We start from the raw sequence: 23,452 nt of genomic DNA, 5'->3' as shown, positions 1-23,452 counted from the left end.
TCCTCTGTGCTGCTGGGACCTCTCCTATAGGATTAGCACCCTCCTCTCCTGACATCCTCTGTGCTGCTGTGACCTCCCCTTTAAGATCAGCACCCTCCTCTCCTGACATCCTCTGTGCTGCTGGGACGCTGTGACCTGCCTTATAAGATCAGCCCCCTCCTTTCCTGACATCCTCTGTGCAGCAAGGGACCAAACATTATGTTTATTGGGGCCAGCAGGGAGGGGAGCCAGGCAGTGTTTATCGGGGACAGCATGGGGGGGGGGGGGCAGTAGTGGATTATGGGGGGGGGGCAGGTTGGGTGGACAGCCCGGGGCCCAGGGTACATTTAATCCGCCTGTTGGCGGGTACTGGACCTAACCACAGTCCATAGAAACAGAAAATAAAACAAAGGCAGAGTGCCTCATAGAGTAGTATCTCTAGGCTGAACAAATGGTAGGGTAATGGGTATAAAATCACTGCTCACCTTCTGGGGTTGTGGAGAAAGAGCCACTAAACCCATCAAGACGTAAAATGATGTGTATAACACACCTCCCAGCAATTCGGGGAAGCTGCAGTCCTCAGAACAGGTCCAAACCGGGCTCCACAAACAAGGACCCATAATATTCAGGTAGAGAAATTCAGCCAAAAAACAAATGACCTGGAGATTGCGCTCACTTCCAAAGGATAATAGGGATGCCAATATTCACCCTATAAGATGATTTATTAAGTCCAAATTACGCGTTTCGGAGCTATAGCGCCCCTTCATCAGAATCAGGGCAGAAAGGATTTAGTCTGTCCTGAATCTGATGAAGGGGTGCTATAGCTCCGAAACGCGTAATTTGGACTTAATAAATCATCTTATAGTGTGAATATTGGAATTTGGTGGTGAGCGCAATCTACAGGTCATTTTTCTTTTTTGCCGAATTTCTCTACCTAACCACAGTCCAGGTTCTCTGGGATCTTGCAGACCTCTGTTGTTTTAATAAGGAATCGAGGTCATCACATGGTACGTCTTCTTTTTTTAGGGCCTCCCTCGTCTCCAGCAAAGTGCGAACCAGATAAGATCTGGTAGTCACAGTAGCTTTTATATCTGTATGGGACTCTTCCAGTCCTCGAATTCTAATGTTGGCCCTGCGAGACCGGTTCTCAAGATCTTCTAATTTGAGCTCGATGTGATCTAGGCGGTCGCTATCTTCTATAATGTCCAGCCTGTCTGATTCAAGCGTATTGGTCAGTTCATCCATCTTATGTTTAGCGTCAGAGACCCGCTGGCCCATCTCTTGCACCTGTGTAGTAAATTTGGTCAGTACCTTATGTAACTTTCTCCGGAACATGCTTTGGATGGACCGAAACAGCGATGTCTCCTCCTCTGAGGTTTAACAGAAAAAAAAGAAAAAATTGGCAGCACATCTATGACTCTGTTTACACTGCAGGTTGCACACTGCTTGTGGCTTAAGTACAGACATAAGGTGCAACAGCAACCGACAGGTGCATGGGCTCACCGTATATACTCCTCCTAGCGTACACATGGTAAACACCTGCTCTGTAGATATTAAAAAGTGAGGATCTTAGCAAACTATTTGATCAGAGTGTACCATGTCGCCACGTTAAGGCGTCCTCGAGACATGGTCCCTACTCTAGCATTTTCACACTAGCAATGGCCTCTCCAGGGCTAAATAAGCCTACAACTGGGCAGATAGGAGCTAAATGATCTCTTTTTATAGCACCCTTAGGACATGGGTAGAGTGCAAGCCAACAGGAGGTAGCCCCCCCCCCCCCAATTTAGCAGAGAAAATGAAAAAATGGGCAGCATGACTCTATGACTCTGTTTACACTGCCGGTTGCATGCGTGGCTACCTCCTGTTGGCTTGCACTCCACCCATGTCCCAAGGGTGCTATAAAAAGAGATCATTTGGCTACTTTCTGCCCAGTTGTAGGCTTATTCAGCCCAGGAGAGGCCATTGCTAGTGTGAAAATGCTAGAGTAGGGACCATGTCTCGAGGACGCCTTAACATGGCGACATGGTACACTCTGTTTAATATATATGATGAAAGGACGGATTAGCTTAAAACATAACTTTTATTCTATTACTAATAAAATAGATATCCACACAATGTTTCCAAAATCAAATGAATAAATAACAATCTCCAAACAAAAATAATAATAATGCTGCCACAATAAATGATCCCACCGGTATAATTGTGGGAAGTCCTGACTCCAGGACCCTGTCACCATTGGTCTCCGTTGGTCAGATAAATATTGCGTGCAGTAGCATCACAACTGTATGGAAGATACGGTACCCAAATGCCCAATCATACCAGCCTGGCACATCGCCTACTGAGGGTATAGGTACCGCCAATTCAGAATTGTACCGTTCTCCACCAGGAAAGACAAGAACGTCACAAGCCCATGCCAATAGGTATATTTGTATATGCAGACATGACGTGAGTATAACAGTTACAGACCTATAACCATTGGCATGGGCTTGTGACGTTTTTGTCTTTCCTGGTGAAGAACGGTACAAATATGAATTGCCGTTACCTATACCCTCAGTAGGCGATGTGCCTGGCTGGTACGATTGGGCATTTGGGTACCGTATCTACCATACAGTTGTGATGCGACTGCACGCAATATTTATCTGACCAACTGAGACCAATGGTGACAGGGTGCTGGAGTCAGGACTTCCCACAATTATACCGGTGGGATAATTTATTGTGGCATTATTATTATTATTTTTGTTTGGAGATTGTTATTTATTCATTTGATTTTGGAAACATTGTGTGGATATCTATTTTATTAGTAATGGAATAAAAGTTATGTTTTAAGCTAATCCTTCCATTCATCATATATGTATAATAGCGAAGGTCTTATTGACATTGGGTGGTGTACAATAACTACACTACGCCTTCACATTTTACACTCTGATTAAATAGTTTGCTAAGATCCTCACTTTATAATATCTACAGAGCAGGTGTTTACCGTGTGTACACTGGGAGGAGTATATACGGGGAGCCCCTGCATCTGTTGGTTGCTGTTGCACCTTCTGTTTTTTTGTCTCCTCTGAGGTTTGTGAAGGAGCCAAGATGGCGCCACCATCATCCTGCAGGCCCTGCATAGTGCGGAAGATATCCGGGATAGACTGCGACATCGTTTGGGTAAGCCGGTTCTTACCCTTGTTGTTTGTCTTGGACATGTTCCCCGGTGGATTGGACTAGGTTAAAAGTAGGGATGAGCAAACTTTTGAAAAGTTCGGTTCGGTTTGATCTGGCAAACTTTCGTGAAGTTCGGATTCGTAGAAACCGAACCTTAAATGAACCTTGCTATAACGGCTGAATAATTGCAGCTACAATAGTGGGAGTCACTGGCACCCGGTTCTTCCCAGTACCCCTGGTGGCATTGGGTACTGGGGTAATAATGGGGGGGTTAGTGTTAGCTATTTTATACCGGCTAACACTAAGCCCCAACTTAGTAATGGATTACGTCTATTAGACGGCTTCCACTCCTAAGTCTATATAGTAAAGAAATAAAGACAAGACACAAGGGAAAACATTTTTTATTCAAATAAAGACACCCCCCACACCCCTTGTTGACTATTTTATTTAAAAAAAAAATCCCAACAACCGCTGGTCATCGACGTAGTCCTCCGAATCCGCCATAATCCACAGGATACCGATATCTGAAAAACAAAAAGGGAGAAACACACAAAAAACACACAAACAGAAGCACAACACCCATCGTTGTGAGCGGTGTTGTGCACCTTACAGTATGCAGCATCTTTACAGATCACTGCTTACAGTGTGGCACCCAAAGGGTTAAAAGGAGGATGCATTGCATCCCCCTTAACCCTTTGGGTGCCATACTGAACAGTCTGGCCCCCAGGGGGTTAAGTAAGGGTCCTCACTTAACCCCTTGGGGGCCAGACTGCACCCATACCAGCAAGGAAGGGGTAAAGTGACCCCCCCTTTCTTGCTGGGATGGGTGCAGTGCAGGAGGGGGGGGGGAGAGCTTTCTACTCAACCTTCCAGGTCTTCTATCTTCTCTCTTCTATTTTCTTTCTTCGCCGAGCTCAATGTATATATATATATATATATATATATATATATATATATATATATATATACATACATACATATATAAAGCATTGATTCGTTTTAATTATGCTATTGAACAACGAAAAAAGCTTTTTTGAAGCAAAATTTGCTTTATTAATTAATTAAATATTAATTATTACAGGGTGCGGTATTATTGCCGGGGATCGCTAACCCTGGTGATACCGTTCCCTGCAATACTGCTTCCCTGCTTTCCCAGATGCATTCCAGAGGTGTTTGCATCTCTTTGCATGTCTTGGACTTGTCTATTTTGTAATTTTATTTGTTATTGTTATTTTAACCAGATTCGTTACGAACTTTCTCAAAGTTTTATTACTTTCGCTGAACTTCCTATGTTAAGAACTATACATACAATGGTGCAGACCAGTAACACTCACATGTTTTGCACCAAGATACACACATCAGTATAACCAGGGACGGCCTTAGGGTAGATGTTGCCCTGTGCAGGATATTCTTTTGGCGCCCCCCCTCCCCAAGCTGATTGCCCATCCCATCCCCAGCCTCCTGGAGCCGATGTGCTGTGAGATACGGCAGTGAAAGTATGGTAACCTTCATTGTTTCTCCAGCTACTTCTGTGTCTCACCACACAGGATCTGTCATCTCTTCTCTCAGCACTGATTTATAGGATCCTAAACTCTTAGACTGCAGCCACTCACTACTACTATGTGTCACATCCCAAAGATGTCTCCAGCATTCCCGACAATATTTTATTACAATATTTAAGTATTACTGATGTACAGTAGAACTGCGGAGAGAGGACATGACAGATTGCCAGAAAAACTGTGAAGAGAAGTCGCCAGAGAAGCTGTGAAGTTTACATGTGTGCCACCATCGCATCTCATGGCACATGGGCTTCAAGAGCTGGGCTGGGGAAGGGCTGGGTGGGGGGGGGGGGGGACGAGGAAGCTGAAGAGGGCTTACAGACATATATACCCACACAGGCTCGGGGGTAGTAGCTATACACATACAGGCTGTCAGGACATGCTTGGAGTAGTAGTTATACACAGGCTGCCAGGGCATGCTGGTAGTAGTAGTCCTGCACAGGCTGCCAGGGCATGCTTGGAGTAGTAGTTCTACACAGGCTGTCAGGGCATGCTGGGAGTAGTAGTTATACACAGGCTGTCAGGGCATGCTGGGAGCTGTAGTTATACACAAGCTGTCAGGGCATGCTGGGAGCTGTAGTTATACACAGGCTGTCAGGGCATGCTGGTAGTAGTAGTCCTGCACAGGCTGCCAGGGCATGCTTGGAGTAGTAGTTCTACACAGGCTGTCAGGGCATGCTGGGAGTAGTAGTTATACACAGGCTGTCAGGGCATGCTGGGAGCTGTAGTTATACACAAGCTGTCAGGGCATGCTGGGAGCTGTAGTTATACACAGGCTGTCAGGGCATGCTGGTAGTAGTAGTCCTGCACAGGCTGCCAGGGCATGCTTGGAGTAGTAGTTCTACACAGGCTGTCAGGGCATGCTGGGAGTAGTAGTTCTACACAGGCTTTCAGAGCATTCTGGGAGCTGTAGTTATACTCAGGCACACATGAGCACTAACACACACACACACACACACTCCACTAACACACAGACATACACACAGACAGATAGATACTAGAGATGAGCGAACCTTGAGCATGCTCGAGTCCATCCGAACCCGAGCGTTCGGCATTTGATTAGCGGTGGCTGCTGAAGTTGGATAAAGCCCTAAGGCTATGTGGAAATCATAGATATAGTCATTGGCTGTATCCATGTTTTCCAGACAACTTTAGAGCTTTATCCAAGTTCAGCAGCCCCCGCTTATCAAATGCCGATCGTTTGGGTTCAGATCAACTCGAACCTGAACCCGGTTTGCTCATCTCTAATAGATACTAGAGATGAACGAACCTCGAGCATGCTCGAGTCGATCCGAACCCCAACTTTCGGCATTTGATTAGCGGTGGCTGCTGAACTTGGAACCCGGTTCGCTCTACTCTAATAGATACACATACTCACCCACACAGAATTAGCAATGGAGGATGTCTCTGCCCATGAGGAGAAGGAGGAGCGGAGGATCATACTACTGATGTGTCTCCGTCTGGAGAGGGGGCAGGGTTATGGGCATCTGTGAGCTGGGAGACGCTGTTGGGGTGGGGGATGGGGCCAGGCTTCAGTCAAGTGTTCGAGGGAGAGGAGATTTCTCCTTGCTGACTCTCAGCAAGGCTGCTGTGCCAGGCGGGGGATGGATATATGGCCTCAGGGGGACGCAGGTGGCGCCCCCTTCCTGCTGGGTGTGCACAGCGCCCTGCTCTCACACCCCTAAGGCCGGCCCTGAGTATAACCTTTACGAAAATGCCATCTGAAACTTTATGCTCCTATATACACTAGTAATTATTCATATATATGAAAAAATCTGATAAGTGGCAAGATACTGAGCAATCCTCATTAGAGAAAATACATGTACTTACTCCTCCCCCACTCCCCCCTCCCCCGGCAACTGAATTTAATTGCAATATACAGTATTTGCGGATTTTTAAATAGAATAGTAAAGAAAATTGAGCATGCATGTGAAATGTTATTAGCACTGTTAAAAGAAGAACTTTTATGATAGAATGAAGTTATAACTGTGTTTACTGTGAGGTATACTGATTTTTTATATTATCATGATCCTCTATGTGCTTCCCTGGCTTTTCCAGCTGCACCTGCTTCTGTAAGTGCCACTTGGAGTATATACTTAAAATTTACTCAGTTTTCTTAGCGGAAATCTATGCAATAGCTACTAACTGCTGGTTTAGCTTTAGCACTGTTTAAACTGTAAAAACTGAAGTAACAAATGGTTAAAGATATAGATGTATAACTTTGGGTATTTAGAAAGAAAATATCACAGGCATTTTAGTGCTGTAGTTTACTTCAAGTAGGGGATAATAGTGGGGACCACCCAATTTGTTCTGTAAATGAAGCTGTATACACTGAGAAAAGAGGACCAAAATATGCAAAGGAAGAACAAATTAGGATGATTTTGGCATTGGAGACTGTGTGACTACTTTAGAGTTCTGTACAAAATGCTAAGCAATCTCAAGTACTTCATATCACATATAAACGTTTTTTTTTTCTTTTCTCAGATAAAGGCACAGTAAAAATTAAGGTGAGTGATGCTTTCAATTAAAAAACGATAATAAAAGAAAAATGACCACTGTCTCTGAATGGAATTTTACTTTGACGAATTCAGCTTTGAGAGCCCAGACATCTTCAATATATATAGCTGTGCAGGAATGTTAGTGAATTTTCCATATATTTTTGCATAAGTTTGACCTAAAACTACATCAGCTTTTCACACAGTTGATAAAGAGAACTAAATCAGATGAATACGTCAAAAATTTTGATATTTTGTTGTGAATTGGGCAATTTGTTGCAAAATAGCTCTAATTTCATGTGCATTAAATAATATGCCGCTAATCTCTAAAAAGAGCATTTCTGCCTGTGTGCAGTTTGCTAAAGATCACCTCGACAAACCATAAAGGTAGTAGAACAAAGTTTTGTGGATAGATGAGAACAAAAGAGCCGTTTGGTTTAAATGAGTGTTATTTTTAGAAGAAAAATGCTGCATTCCAGCAAAAAAAAAACTTGTACCATCTGCGAAACACAATGGTGGTACTATCACGATTTGGGCCTGTTTTGCTGCATCTAGATTTGGACAAATTGTCATCATTGTTGGAATAATGAATTTTAAATTTTAGCAAGGAGAATGTCAGAGCATCTGTCTGTGAACTGAACCTTAATAAAACATGGGTCATGCAGCAAGACAACAACCCTGAAGTTGTTCTACCAAAAATGGTTAAATAGGACATGTGACAGGGACATTTCAAAAGTTTAGATTTTTTGGGGTCTCACTGCTGACATTTACCAGAACTTACTAGATGGAGATTGCGGCAATTACAGTTCTTCCTGCTTGTTCTGATCAGTGGGTGGACTTGTTTAACACCCACCAATCAAAATTTTGGACATGTCCCTTTGACATGTCAATAGATTTTATTAATAAAGGGGTATGCTTTAAAGAACAGTAAAGTTAAAGTTTTGAAATGGCCAAATCAAAGTCCTGACCTTAATCCATCAGGAAAGTTATGAAAGAACCTAAAGCTAGCAGTTTGTGGGAAGAAACCCACCAACAGAACAGAAATCAAAGGGGTACTCCAGCTAAAGGTAAAAAAAAAATAAACCTGCTGCACCCTGCCCATTCCCCACCCAAAGCTGTTGCAGAACATCTAGGCTGTGTTCACACATTGCAGTTTCATTGTGTTACTGAATTAATTGCAGTAATTTATCATTTTATTGTGGTCCCACCCACACTGCACACTGTATTCTCTACCTGTAACACCACATGACAAAAAAAACCTCCCTCCAACTAGGGTTTGTTCGCTCGCAGGTCCAAAAGGTACACAAAATAAATGGTTTAAAATGTATTATAAAAACATTCATGGCGACACAGCGCGTTTCTAAACCAATCCAGTTTCGTTCTCAAGTGGCATCTCATGACACTTGAGAACGAAACCGTATCGGTTTAGAAACATGTGTCGCCATGAATGTTTTTATAATAAATTTTTTACCATTTATTTTGTGTACCTTTTAAACCCTAGTTGGAGGGAGTTTTTTTTGTTGATATTGCAATTCATTTTATGGAGAATCTGGGGAGTGGCTGCGGTCCTGATACATGCTATTGTTGAGTGTTGTGCCTCCCCTTGCACAACCCCACCAGGTAACAACTTCTTAATTATTGCTATTACCTACCAGTGTGCTCTGATCTGTGCTATGGAGCGCTGTTCTATTTTCTTTTACTTGTAACACCACACAGCACACTGTAATTCCTACCTGTAACAGCACACTGTATTCTCTACCTGTAACACATCACAGCATACTGTATTCTCTACCTGTAACACCACACAGCACACTGTATTCTCTATCTGTAACACATCACAGCACGCTGTATTCTCTACCTGTAACACCACACAGCATGCTGTATTCTCTACCTGTAACACCACACAGCACGCTGTATTCTCTACCTGTAACACCACACAGCACGCTGTATTCTCTACCTGTAACACCACACAGCACGCTGTATTCTCTACCTGTAACACCACACAGCACGCTGTATTCTCTACCTGTAACACCACACAGCAGGCTGTATTCTCTACCTGTAACACCACACAGCACGCTGTATTCTCTACCTGTAACACCACACAGTACGCTGTATTCTCTACCTGTAACACCACACAGTACGCTGTATTCTCTACCTGTAACACCACACAGCACGCTGTATTCTTTATCTGTAACACCACACAGCACACTGTATTCTCTACCTGTAACACCACACCGCACGCTGTATTCTCTACCTGTAACACTACACAGCACGCTGTATTCTCTACCTGTAACACATCACAGCACACTGTATTCTCTACCTGTAACACCACACAGCACTCTGTATTCTCTACCTGTAACACCACACAGCACACTGTATTCTCTACCTGTAACACCACACAGCACACTGTATTCTCTACTTGTAACACCACACAGCACACTGTATTCTCTTTCTGTTACACCACACAGCGAGCTGCATTCTCTACCTGTAACAGCACACTGTATTCTCTACCTGTAACACCTAACAGCACGCTGTATTCTCTACCTGTAACACCACACAACACACTGTATTCTCTACCTGTAACACCACAAAGCACACTATTTTCTACCTGTAACACCACACAACACACTGTATTCTCTACCTGTAACACCACACAGCACACTGTATTCTCCACCTGTAACACCACACATCATGCTGTATTCTCTACCTGTAATACCATACAGCACGCTGTATTCTCTACCTGTAACACCACACAGCACGCTGTATTCTCTACCTGTAACACCACACAGCACATTGTATTCTCTACCTGTAACACCACACAGCACGCTGTATTCTCTACCTGTAACACCACATAGCACGCTGTATTATCTACCTGTAACACCACACAGCACACTGTATCCTCTGCATGTAACACCACATAGCACGCTGTATTCTCTACCTGTAACACCACACAGCACGCTGTATTCTCTACCTGTAACACCACATAGCACGCTGTATTATCTACCTGTAACACCACACAGCACACTGTATCCTCTGCATGTAACACCACACAGCATGCTTGTGTTACTGCATCATTTTTGTGAAGACGCTGCAGTACTGCAATGAAACTCCAACATGTGTGAACAAAGCCCTCTATAGTGAAGTTGCAGCAGCTGCTTCTGTCACTTCTTGCCTTCACAAGTGTAGACTGGAGGGGCTGGTCAGAGATGGTGAACTGGTGAATCATTAAGGGGGGGGGGGGGGGGGGGGAGCTATCCAGCCAAGCCACCTGTGACTTCAAAGATAAAGCATTGACACCGGGGATAGAAGCTGGGATTAATACAAGTTTTGTAGTCCTTCCATTTTCCATTTCCTGTCAGTGGTGAAAAGCCACTGAAGTGAGGACTATTGGTAATAACATTATATCATTATCTCATACTGGAGTACGCCTTTAAGCTCTTTTGTATGGGGGAATGGGATAAAAGTCCTCCAAGCTGATGTGCAGGACTAATTGACAATTACTACAAACGTTTAGATTTAGTTATTGCTGCCCAAGGGGGTCTTACCAGATACTGAAAGTAAAGGGTTCACATACTTTTTTTGATGTTTTGATCACTTTCCTTCATAAATAAATGATATTTATGACTCATTTCTTTGATTTAGCAATTGGTCTCTAGATTTAATATTGTATGCATTATTAATTTATTCCTCAGTGCTGAATTAATTAAGAGTAATGGTATCAATAAAAAATAAACACATGAATATTCAAGGTTTTCCATGTCTTTGCTTCTTTCATTGTGCAAAGCCTTTTCTGTAAAGAGATGGAAAGCTAGGGGGAAAGGACACATTAATGCCTTTGGCAGAATAAGCCATAAGGGAATCTGTGAAAGCAAGGGGACGCCTTAAACACATATTAGTCATTAAAGGAGAGAAATGGATGCTTGTCAACTTCCCATGTGAAGATTTTTACACTTCCTAGGATTACATATTGAGCCTTATTAACCCATTTGCTCCCACTGCTCTAAAATATTAACTTTATTATATTGTAGTAATGTATAATTACTACATTATTGGGCCCTACTGTAATGTTTCCCTGTCTGAACTACAGAATGCTCTACGTAGAAACTTCTTATATCGTGTGTTCCTTAAAACTAAATACATTACATGTTTAAAGCTCTTCTGTCACCTGCAGAAGCAAAACCAATCTGACATTAGTGACATAGGTCTTGAACAAAAGATGCCCAAGGATGGTTTGTTTGAAAATAATAAAGCACACTTATGTGCCTGGTCCCCCGCTCCACCACTGGTATTGTACCAACCTGTTCCTCTATGTGGCTATTTCCTGGATCTGTGGCTGTGATGTAGGCCTCCTCAGCCAATCAGCTGCTGCAGCAGTGTCCCACTTCAGTTGCTGATTGGCTTGTTGAGCCTGCAGCTTCACAGCCCCAGAACCAGGAAGCGGCCACACAGGGGGACAGATCGGTAAGATAGTGGTGGTGGTGCGGGAGCTAGGCACGTAAGCATGTTTTTTTTTTTTCAAATAACCCATTCCCAGGCATATTTCAAAAAAGGTCCATTAAAAAGTCCATTAAAAATGTCTTAATTCATATAGATAACTGATATCATCACATGTACAGGGTATTCAATAAATCCTGCAGGTTTCAGGCTATTAGCACATTGATTGATATTCATGGATATATGCTGGACCTTCCTTTTTCCTGCAGACATTTATCAGGACTAACCACCATGCCGTGGGCCACATCCACCGCCCTCCACTGTTAATGGCAGCAGATAAAGATTATTAGGGAACAAATATCCTGAAGATTTGTAAATTATTAAATAAAGTAATTATTATGTAAATTATTTTTGGTAATTTTAAAATTATTTTCCTCCTATGATAGGTGCCACCAGGTCTAAGAGGACAAGCTCATCTAAAAGTTTGGGGCAATCGTCATTTAAATGATGGTGGATTCATATTTCATAACTCTACCACTGTTACTGTGGATAGCAAAGGTCTATCTTTATTTATACAGACTGATAAACCAGTGTATAAGCCGAAACAAAAGGGTAAGAATGATATGTATATGTTCTGCATTGGCCTTTCTTTAATGAATGTATCCTCACCCACGGTATTCCTTCAATCTGTCTGTAGTACTTATCAATTTGTACATGGTGACACCTGATTTGCGTCCAGCCAAGGAGAAGGTAAGGCCCATATGGCTCCTTGCCCTGTTTTGTTTGCTTTTACATTATACAAACAATAAAGCAATATATACACCTGTAGTTCACATGTGAATTTTGTTTTCATTTTAGGTTGAAGCTTACATAATGGTAAGTTGTGAGGTATCCACTCATAGCAGTAACCCTGAGATCCTTGTTCACCTCATTGTTAGACTAATCCCACAACTTCTCTTTTGCTCCTTGCTTGGTCTGTCTTTCGAGTGCCTTTCAGTCAACTGAAAAATAAAGCAGGGAATATATCAATGCTAAACAATCAAGGTCAGACATGTAACTTTCGCAAATTTTTGAAAAAATTGTGCAACATTTGTCATCAATCCATCTCCCATGAGTGCTCCTTATTTTTAAAAGGGGAACTAATTTGCTAATATATCCCAATTGCATAGGGGCTGCCAAGGAGGAAGGTATGTCTCTTACCTTCATCCTCGCCTCCATTACTGTGCACTTAGTCGTTCACTCCACGGTTTGGTAAGACCATTTGGAGCACTGAGGTGCTGGAAGAAGCACTGCCTCGCCCCATAGCACCGGCTCTTGTAATAATCATCCAAGGAGCGGGGCAGTGCTCCTAATGGCACCCCAGTGTTCCAAATGGTCTTACCGACATATTAGCAGTTTAGATTCATCACCTTTTAGTATAAGCCTATGTTCACACACTGTCTTTTTTTCTTTTGGATGTTTGACAGCAATTCTTTAGAATAAAAAGTATAAAATACCATCCGTCATTTGGCCTTGAAATGCCGGCCGTCCTAAAAATCAACCATTAAACAGCCAAAAAGGAAATGGTGTGTGAACATATCTCCATATTTATGAAAGATTTATGAAACGCAACCTTTTTTTGTGTGTGGACATCAGTATGGAGCAGACGTAACCTATCATTTTTTGTGTGCTGAATTTGTTGCATGTTAGCAAGCTGAAACCAGTCACAGACATATGAACAACATCATAAATGTCGCAAATGATAAAGTCCACCAAAGTTCATACTGGTATATGCCACCTATAAAATCACTACATTCCTTGTATCTCATCTATTTCATCTACATGGGACATTCACCCATAAGTACTCCCCTAACCTTTCTCAGCATTTTGCTTCATAATATTGCCACCTGCTCTCATGATCTCCCATGAATGACTATGAGAATACTCAAATGCCTCCCATGTTTTTTTTTTGTTTCCCTTTTACCCTATGAGGCTGCATTCACACGTAAGACGGATGTAAGATGGAACACGGATGTGGTATGCATGTAACACACTTCTCCCCCACCTGGGCAGCATCTGTGATAAGATGCTGGGAGCAGGGGAACTGTATTCAAATGTGCCGCGCTGCAATGACAGCGCCATGCGGCTGATTCATTACAGCGCGGCGCATATCTGTACAGTTCCCACACTCCCAGCATCTTATCACAGATACTGTCCGGGCGGGGGGAGAAGTCTGTTACATGCTTACCACATCCGTGTTCTGTGCAGAACACAGAATGTGTGAATGTATCCTTAGGCTACAGTGACACATCCGTAATAAATGATATATGGTCCATAAGCTGACTGTATATCACAGACTGATCTCTTGAACTCTTACGGAACTCCCAGGCTCACATTTTATTATGATTCCGGGAGCTCTGTAAAAGGTAAAAAAAACTGTGCTACTCTATTGACACAGCTGTGTCAGTTCAGCAGCAAAGATCTTTAGCTGTTACAAAGCTCCCTGCATCAAAACAAAATTATGATGCCAGGAGTTCCGTTAGAGTTCAGTCCGTGATATACAGTCAGCTTACGGAGCATATATTGCGGACATGCAATTGCAGCCTTACACTCTCCATGTAATACACTCCTACTAGATTTCGAACAAACTGTCAGAGTGATAAAGTAGAGTTGCACAATGTTTCCAAACTTTGTTCCCTTAGAGGAAAAGCCCAATAACAAGCAAAAAGGAAGATCCATAGATCTTTATTGAGCTGGTACCCAATAATTTAATATGCAAAGATTAGGGTATCCTTACACTTAAACTGCAAAGTTATAAGGACCTTGCTATTTGAATTTTTTGAAGTCTAGTTGTACCTGCAGTGTTTTTTCTTCATCATGTAGCTATACAATCTAAATGTATTTTGAATTTGGCCTCGGAATAGAAAATATGTGTCAAATTGAAAATACATTTACATTAGAGAAATGACTATCATGCACAATAGTCATTTCTAGGGGGGTAAAACACTTGAGGTACACTTTGCACAGGGTTATGGTCAATAAGTTCCAAGTTGGTAACAGGTTGGTTGGTATCAGGTCAGGAAGCCCGACCAAAGGTTGATACCTTCAGATCAAATCAGGCAAGCAAGGCAGTGACAACACCATAGTATGTAATGTTCCCCTGCTCCAGGTAGAGCCCTGGCACAACACCATGCAGCTTCGGATACCTCTTCTTGTTTCTGACTTTTTTTTTTCTCCACACCTATATAGTGTACAGAACTGTGTTGTATGTTTTGGTTTCAGGATCCACGTGGATCTAGGATTACTCAGTGGACAGATCTAAATCCAATCTGCTGTGGTGAGTTAGATCTCCAGTATTAGCAAAACAGTATAAAGATATCTAGACCTTAGGGTGGTTTCACACTTCCATGATAAAAAAGCATTTAAAAAATTATCAAAATGCATCTGTTTATTAGCGTACAATAAAACATGCTCACCCACGTTTATGTGTATGTTAAATATGTATGCATTTTTATCAGTCTTTTTTATTCTTTTTACACTGCACAAACGCAGTGTGAACCCAGCCTTACAAAAACAAATAAGTAGATGGCATTCTAAGTCACATTCTGTGTCTGCCACATTGGTCTATCATCAAAGAGATGCGTATGTCCTAACTTATACCTTTATAGAAACGTGTATGAAAAAAAGTGTGAAGAAGCACTTCAAATACACAATGATACATTCCTCCAAAAGCGTATTCATTCGCAATAGGGATGCATTTTATTGTCATAAAATATTACTACTTTTCTGTTTCTTCATTTAACAGGAATTATCAACATGAGTTTTCCTCTATCTGATCAGCCTGTGTTTGGGGAGTGGCTGATTTTTGCTGAAACGCAAGGCCATGTGTTTAACAAATCTTTTGCTGTGCAGAAATATGGTGAGAAACATTTTTTGTTGGTGTATTACTGATGGCAATCACTGACATGTTATATTTAAACTAGTAGTGGGCAACCCAGTGCATCACATTTAGGAGTGTATAATGTTCCCTCACGCAACTATTTTTGTGGTCTGTACTTTATTTTCTGACCGTATTTAAAGCGACTCTGTACCCACAATCTGTCCCCCCCAACCACTTTTACCTTCTGATAGCTGCTTTTAATCCAAGATCTGCCCTGCGGTCCGTTTGGCAGGTGATGCAGTTATTGTCATAAAAACAACTTTTAATCCTGCAGCGCTGTGTCTAACGGCCGGGGCTTACATTTGTATATGCATTAGGCTGGCACCACCTCTCCGACCTTCCTTCCCACCCTCCTCATCATTATTAATGATCCAGGAACATTTACTGCTGTTTGAGCTTTGCACAGGTGTATTAACGATCCAGCCCATGTTCATTATACACACAGGTAGGGAATAGGAAGCAATCTGCCTGGAGCATTCCTAATGATGAGGAGGGTGGGGAGGAAGGACAGAGAGGGTGTGCCAGCCTAATTCATATACAAATGTAAGCCCCGGCCGTTAGATACAGCGCTGCCGGATTAAAAGTTGTTTTTATGACAATAACTGCATCCCCTGCCGAATGAACCCCAGGACAGAGCTTGGATTAAAAGCAGCTATCTAAAGGTACAAGCGGTTTGGGGGAGTCAGATTGTGGGTACAGAGTCGCTTTAATGTTTGGATCCTGTAGGGGGAAAAAAAACACTTTCCGAAGCAGAGCTTTTCAGACATGCAAATATACAGAACTGATGTGAGAATTTGTCCACAAAATACAGAATTATGTTACATGACCCAATACTTAGAAGATTTGTACCCCTTTATCCCTGTACAAAATAAAAGAACATGAGCTTGACTATGATGAATTAATTCCATACACCAAATGTCCCTTTTTCCGTCATGTGTTACATAAAATACAGCTCTAAACTTGCTCCAATTAATAGATTAATGATAATGTTGAACTGTTCAGGACAATGTTCCCAGAACCTGAACCCTCTGCATTTGACTTCTGGAATCGGGAGAATCTAGGTAAACATGCTTTTCAGCACTCCCTAGGGTGGCATCCAACTTCTCCAGATGTCACAAGTTAAATGCCAAGTGTTCATGTTTGAAGAACGTTGCCTAACCCAAACAATTCGGCAGGCCACTCAACAATAATTAAGATATATTAATGACTGCATCTACATATTTCTATGTTTATTTTACACATATATACTAACTTAGAAGTATATTTTTACTTTTTTAGTGCTTCCAAAGTTCGAGCTGGTTATAAGTCCTCCCTCCTTTATTAGGGATATAAATATTTGCGAAAAAGGAAAAATCCTGGCAAGGTACAGTAAGTGACAGTCTTAGTAATAGAATATCTCAAAAATCCTCTTTCTTATGTTTAATGTTTTTAATGGAATGTCCCTTATTGCTCTTATAAGTTTCATTAAAGAGGTACTCCAAAAAAATCTTTTTATATTGTATTTCCCTCTTCACACTACCCTGGTGTCCCCCTGCAGCGTCATTAGGTCCCCTGCAGTAATAGGCTGAGTGGGCTGTCACTGCCAAGACAAGTTCCTGTCTGCAGAAGTGGTAGCAGTAGTGGTCAGAGGGGAGGCATGGTGAGGTTAGAATAAGATCTTCATTATGTTTTATATAAGGGCAGCACAATATCAAAAGTTTTTACATGCTAGAATACCCCTTAAAATCCTTGATTCCAATATCTATTGCAACAATAGGGACCAAGAACAAAAATGTCTTCTGGTATAAGTTTTTGAAGTCCACATAATATCTGTCATATTATTATTTAATCTCATATTCTAGATATACATTTGGGAAGCCTGTGAATGGATTCCTAACAATCAACATGACAGTTATGGGTGTTGGGTACTACCGGCACGAGATAGGACACCAAGTGCTTAAATCCATGGAGGTAAGACTGGATACATTTTATAAATGCTGTTGCTAATTTTAAACAGCAGGTCTGGTGGACATGAGTTTTACCATGCTTTTATTTGGTTTGTTCAAATTGGCCCATACATGATCAATGGCACATAGCAAAGGACAAACAGTCTTTCTGGGAATATTCTGGGATACAGTATACAGTAAGGGGGACATGTATGAAAAGGCGAATGCCTTTTTTGGCGCATATGGGGCACATTGGCATCAAAATATTCATAAAGGGTATTTTTGCGAATATTTTGTTCGCATCTGCCCCATCTGTACCACCTTCGCCAGTGGGGCGGAGAGGGGGTGCGGCAGCACCCAGAGGGGGCGCTGCATTTATCATTTTTCTGGTGAAAAAATGACACTGAAACCTACGCCAGCTCTGAGCTGGTGTAGATTTCAAAATCTTCGCACGGACGGGCTCCGTGTGATCCGGATTAATGTAGAGGCAATGCGCCTCTACATAATGCTCTGAGCTCCGGAGCTGCTGGGACATTTGTAAGCCCGGCGTAAAAAAAGCCAGACTTCATAAATGTCCTCCTAAGTGTCTATGTACCAAAACAAATAAAACTTAAAAAAAGATTATTTATTTATTATTTTTAGATTCCTTTTACTATAAGGTATTACTGCAATATGAAAACCACTTGTATTAAATAATAAATCTAAAATTCTGTAAATTCCTTTTTAAAAAATACTACAACATGCGTAAACTACAGTACATGTATGTACTGTATGCTGCAAATACCAAAATTATCAATAAATAAGATGATAATAAATATATCACAAAGTAATAGATGCATTATATATTGCCAGGAAACAACCAAAATTCATATTTTCATTCAGGCCTAAGGAATTAGTTGTTTGTATTGTGGTTCCTCCTACACTGGTCAGAGCGCATTCTATTATAGCATGGCAACACCATCTTCTGCACTCCTGTACTGTAAGTGAAGACTTGTTTAAAGTATTTATATTAAATATACTTCAAAATAATTTTAGGTGATGTTTTTTCACATTTTTTTATCTGTATTAGGCTATGTTAACACTTGGTAATAGACCGGCCGTTCCGTGACCTGGCCGGTACTGCAGTACCAGCAGGATGATCTTTAGCGCCGCTGAGTTCTGATGAGAACGCATCAGTGCGCGCCAGCATTAGAACTCCCCACAGCACATATTGGAGCATGCGGTCGGAGCTGCTCTATTGTGTGAGCTGACAGGGTTTTCTGCGTCCGCTATTTACTGAATAGCAGCCGCAGAAAACTGACATGTCAGTTTTCTACAGCGCCTCTAGGGTTCCCGGCCGGAATGTATGCTATGTGTATACACTCCGGCCGGGATTCCCTCAGCCTGCCCCACTATGGACGTGATTTCTGCGGAACTTACAGTGTGAACATAGCCGTAATTAATCTGTAATAATCCAGTAATCTTGCAGTTGTTATTTTGGCAACTAGGCTTAAAACTAAAGTGAAACTTCCTGTTCAATCTGTAAGGTAGGGAACTGCCGTAAAGTGATCTGTACAGCATTACAGGAAAAAGTGACACCAGTAGATACAGTAGTATATTGATTTGCTGTAAAAATACTTTTGTTTTGGTTGAAAACGTCCACTTTCATTAATTTCAAGAATTGATCATTTCAGAAATAACAGGTTTGCTACCAAGGAGGCACTCAAAATACAGTTCTCATCTTTTTGGATAAAAGCTAATTTGTACAGTTCTGGCGAGAGTTGTCGAAATGTTATGTTTGGCTCATTCCTTTGTTGTACTTTCAACTTCCAGTTCCTATTTTCAGCTATATTTGTTTCTCAACAGCTTAAGGCTGGCTTCACATTGCCTTTTTTTTTTTTGCTGTGTGTAAGGCAAATCATAAACTTCTATTGACTACCAGGTGGAGGCCACATTGATGTCACAATGTACCCATACTACAGAAGGCCGAGCAGCCGTATGCCGGGGTAGCTGGTGAGGTGTTGGGGCAGCTTTGTAGATCACTTGGGCACTTGTCACGGTAGCCCAGAGTGGTGTTGACACCCATCCCTGCACAAACAGGCACTGTTTCCAAGACTTCAGATAACCCAAGTGTAAACCTGGTGTGTTTGTGCAGGTGTGAGGTCCGTTTACTTAAGATCTTCTGTGCAGGGCGTGCCCTAGCCATGCAGGGAGCCGGATGTGTCTAGAGTGAGCTCCGCTCCAAACCATCGTTTCTGAGTGGAAAACGCCGCTTCATATGGGGGTGAAGAATGCCAAAAAGTCTAGCAAGCTGTGCCCCCTAAGATGCCAGGGACACCGATTTTTTACTTTTTTGCTCTTCTGTCGGAGCTAATAGGGGACCGAGGAGAGGGGGGACTTCCGGCGGCACCATCTTCCCTCCCACTACCACAGCACGCTGTACGGAGGACCCGCCAGACGCCTGCCCGGCAACAGGAGAGTGCGGGCGTGGAGAAAGGAGGGGCGCCTGTGCTGCTGCGGGATCCCCTGGGAGTGTGCCGTGATCATACACCGGGCAGCGGACAGGACGCTGATAGTGAGCGGGAGGGCGAGCGTCCCTCGGCATCTGGAGCCGCACTGAGAGGAGACAATGGGCGCAGTGCAGAGCCGCAGGACGGGATCGGAGGACCAGCATCCCCGCTCTCTAGTAGCTGTGAGTGGCACTCTTGGTCAGCGGTGAAGGGAGGCGGTAAGGAGCAGGGGAGAAAACACGCGGGGGGCGCCATCTTGGCCACGTGTGAGCCGGCCTGCACTACCTCACATACCAGTGTCCCAGGACATAGCGGAGGCCCCAACTACACCTGTCATCCCAGGGACTGACAGCAGACTCACCTGCAGTGGCCCTTCCTGGAATAGACGCTGGCCCCTGTGTTCAAGTCGCCTACCATCCTCAGGCTCTAGATGTGTGGGCCTCTTCTGCACCACTGGTTCCTATGGCAACAAGGCCTGATAGGCCTCCTCTGTGTACCTCACCCACCCCATCCCCCCTCTCTACTCACAAATGGACTCAGGCCCTGCAATGTCTTCCATCACCACCTCTCCTGCTGCCCTCAGACCACCAGGACCCTTACCTAGCTCAGATGCGGCCGCAATACTTCAGGGTCATCCGGAATTTCAGGCCCTTCTCACTTTCCTTGCCACTAAAGCAAATCTGGAGCTGATCTCAAAAGTGCATGGCAGCAGGACTTAGGGGTAGTGCAAACTGATATCGCCTCTCTACAATCTAAGGTCCAAGAATTGGAAGCATTTAAGACCTCTATGCAGCAGACTATGTCACATGTGTAAGACACCATTTCCTCCCAAACGCAGCAGCAGCATCTCTCATCCCATTTGGATGACTTAGGAAACCGAAATCGGAGGAACAATATAAGAATTCGAGGACTTCCGGAAGCTACTTGCACCCCTGATCTTATACCTACTTTGACAGATATTTTCACATATTGAAATAGACCGGGCCCATAGAGCTCTGCGCCCGCAGAGCACTGATCCTGCCAAGCCGAGGGATGTAATATGCAGGATTCATTATTATGCTATCAAAGAAAGTATTATGCAAAAGGCCAGATCTATGCCGGAAATAGACTTTGACGGTGCAAAATTAAAGTTTTTTCCTGACTAGGCTAGGCGAACCCTGCTCCTCCGTGCCTCACTGAAACCGCTGCTGGGCATGCTGTAGTCAAGGAACATCCCAGATTGCTGGGGTTTTCCTTTTTCCCTCATTGTAACCCTGGATGGCAAGACTGTGACGCTTCGACACTCTTCTGACCTGCTGAGCTTATTGGAAGCACTGGATTTACCTATACTTGCATTACTGGAATGGGAGGCCATATTGTGTGACCCTTATGCCTTCCTAAGCACTTCCTTTGCCTCAGGTGGCCCAGCTGGAGCCCACCCTCGCCTGTCTCCGAGATCACAGCGATCCAGACAATGTCCTAGACAGGACTCTAGATCTGAATCAGAACCATGAGTTATTGCTCAGTTGTTTGTGTAAGATTTTGAACGAGTAGTCAGCTAGGTCTCCTAGCTCCTGTTTTCTTTATGCAAAATACCCCATACATGTGTATTTTTGTGTCCATATGTTCTCTTACTAGTTTTCCCCTCCATATATCATGTTATCAGTTATTTAAGGCACATGGTCCGAATAGCGGAACCCCTGATGTTAGCATAATTTTTGCTGATTCTTTTTACCTTACCCCCCAATAGGAAGTTGTTGGTTGTCCACCATTGGTTTGATGCAATCATTGATTGTGCTTCTAGATTGTTTGCCGCCTCTATCTTGGCGATGCTTTTTCTGTTATTCTACTTCTTTTTCTCTTTTACTTTCCCTTGCCAATGTGGTCCTTCACCTAGTCCCTGACGCCCACACCTTGTGCTTTGGATATTATGATGGCGTCACTTAAGGTGTCGTCCCTGAATGTTCAGGGATTTAATAAACCCGAAAAAAGGTCTCAAATTTTATATGCCATGCGCAAGTTGAGGACGCAGATATTGTGTCTACAGGAATTCCATTTCCTGCATTCTAAATAACCCTCTTTTAGAAGTAGATATTCCCCTACTTGGTGCCATAGTTGTAACACCGTAGCGAAAACGAAAGGTGTGGCTATATTCTTTCATAAGTCGCTTGCATGTGAGGTGTTGGATACTCGAGTGGATATGGATGCTCATTATTTGTTTGTCCGATGTACTATCATGGGTTAATTGTTCACAGTCGCCACGATTTATTTGCCCAATCAAGGTCAGCATACCTGTTTGGTAAAAATTTTAGATGAGCTGAATGTGTTCGCTCAAGGCCATATTATTCTCTGTGGTGACATAAATGCGGCATTAAACCTGCTGTTAGATACTTTCTCAGGCCGCTGTCTTACCAGAAAATGAACGAAACTCGTAGAGCTCTTCATGCCATGCAATTGTCTTCTACACGCAGAGGACTAATATTACGCGTTCTATTCACATGTACAGTCGCTTAGACTATGTTTTTACAAGTCATCATATTCTTCTACGTGTTGTGTCGTCGTCCATAGGAAACATAGTAAATTCAGATCATGCTCCAGTTCATTGTATCCTTTCCTTTCCAGCCAATGCCCGTGGCGGCTCAATGAGTCTCTATTACATGATGTTGTTTGTTTGGCTGACCTCAAATCTGCTATTCACCATTTTACTGCTGACCATGTTGATGACACCTGTTCCCTTCAAACACAATGGGAAGTATTAAAGTGCGTGTTGAGAGGCATCCTGATCAAGCACGGCGCAGGGCTGAAAAGGGATGCTGCATCTAAGCTGAAGAAGCTGCTCTCTGAGCTACATGACCTGGAGATTAAGCATAAAGTTTCCTTGGACAATGATACTTTCAGAGCACTTACAAAAAGAAGACAGGATATACGGACAGGATATACGGACTCTTTTAGACCGTAAACAAAATACATTTAGACAGGTATGCTCTAGCATGTACTATGAATGGGGCAATAAGTCCGGTCGGATGTTGGCTAGAGCCCTGCGTGATAAGCCAGCGGCCATACACATGGCGTCCGTGAAGCGCTCTAATGGGGATCTGACCCACCTGACATCCGATATTCTAACTACTTTTAGAGATTATTATATGGGACTATACTCTCTCCCTAAATCTTCGAAAGCGACGACTGATTCTGTTGCTGCTTTTCTCAGACAGACTGCATTACTGTGGCTGTATACTGAGGTTTTAGGGTGCCCTTTATCTCCCCTGTTATACGTTCTGGTTATGGAGCACCTTTTACAGGCCATTAGGGCGAATGGTGACATTAAAGGGGTTCGGATCGGATCTCATCATTTCAAATGTTCGGCATTTGCTGATGATTTGCTCCTCTATCTCACTGACCCAACCACGTCCACCCCTGCCTTGTTGCCCACTTTGCAGCATTTCAGTGATCTCAGTAATTACAAGATTAACTTCACTAAAAGTGTAGCTCTTAACTTGAATATTTCCCGACCTGCTCTCAG

The 23,452-nt window shown here is 42.9% G+C and overlaps 1 protein-coding gene across 2 annotated transcripts in view; it reads left to right on the top strand.

Moving 5' to 3' along the window:
- Positions 1–23,452, top strand: part of CPAMD8 (C3 and PZP like alpha-2-macroglobulin domain containing 8) — a 131,672-nt gene that overhangs the window by 34,459 nt on the left and 73,761 nt on the right. For both annotated transcript variants that reach the window (XM_069962282.1, XM_069962281.1), the window contains exons 3-10: positions 7,176–7,198; positions 12,067–12,232; positions 12,318–12,370; positions 12,479–12,496; positions 14,882–14,936; positions 15,405–15,518; positions 16,818–16,902; positions 17,381–17,489. In XM_069962282.1, coding sequence (XP_069818383.1) covers positions 7,176–7,198; positions 12,067–12,232; positions 12,318–12,370; positions 12,479–12,496; positions 14,882–14,936; positions 15,405–15,518; positions 16,818–16,902; positions 17,381–17,489 — 623 coding nt within the window. The remainder of the gene's footprint in view (positions 1–7,175; positions 7,199–12,066; positions 12,233–12,317; positions 12,371–12,478; positions 12,497–14,881; positions 14,937–15,404; positions 15,519–16,817; positions 16,903–17,380; positions 17,490–23,452) is intronic.

Source organism: Dendropsophus ebraccatus, chromosome 3, assembly GCF_027789765.1.
Source record: "Dendropsophus ebraccatus isolate aDenEbr1 chromosome 3, aDenEbr1.pat, whole genome shotgun sequence".
NCBI lineage: Eukaryota > Metazoa > Chordata > Amphibia > Anura > Hylidae > Dendropsophus > Dendropsophus ebraccatus.
This window is presented reverse-complemented; position numbering and strand designations above follow the sequence as displayed.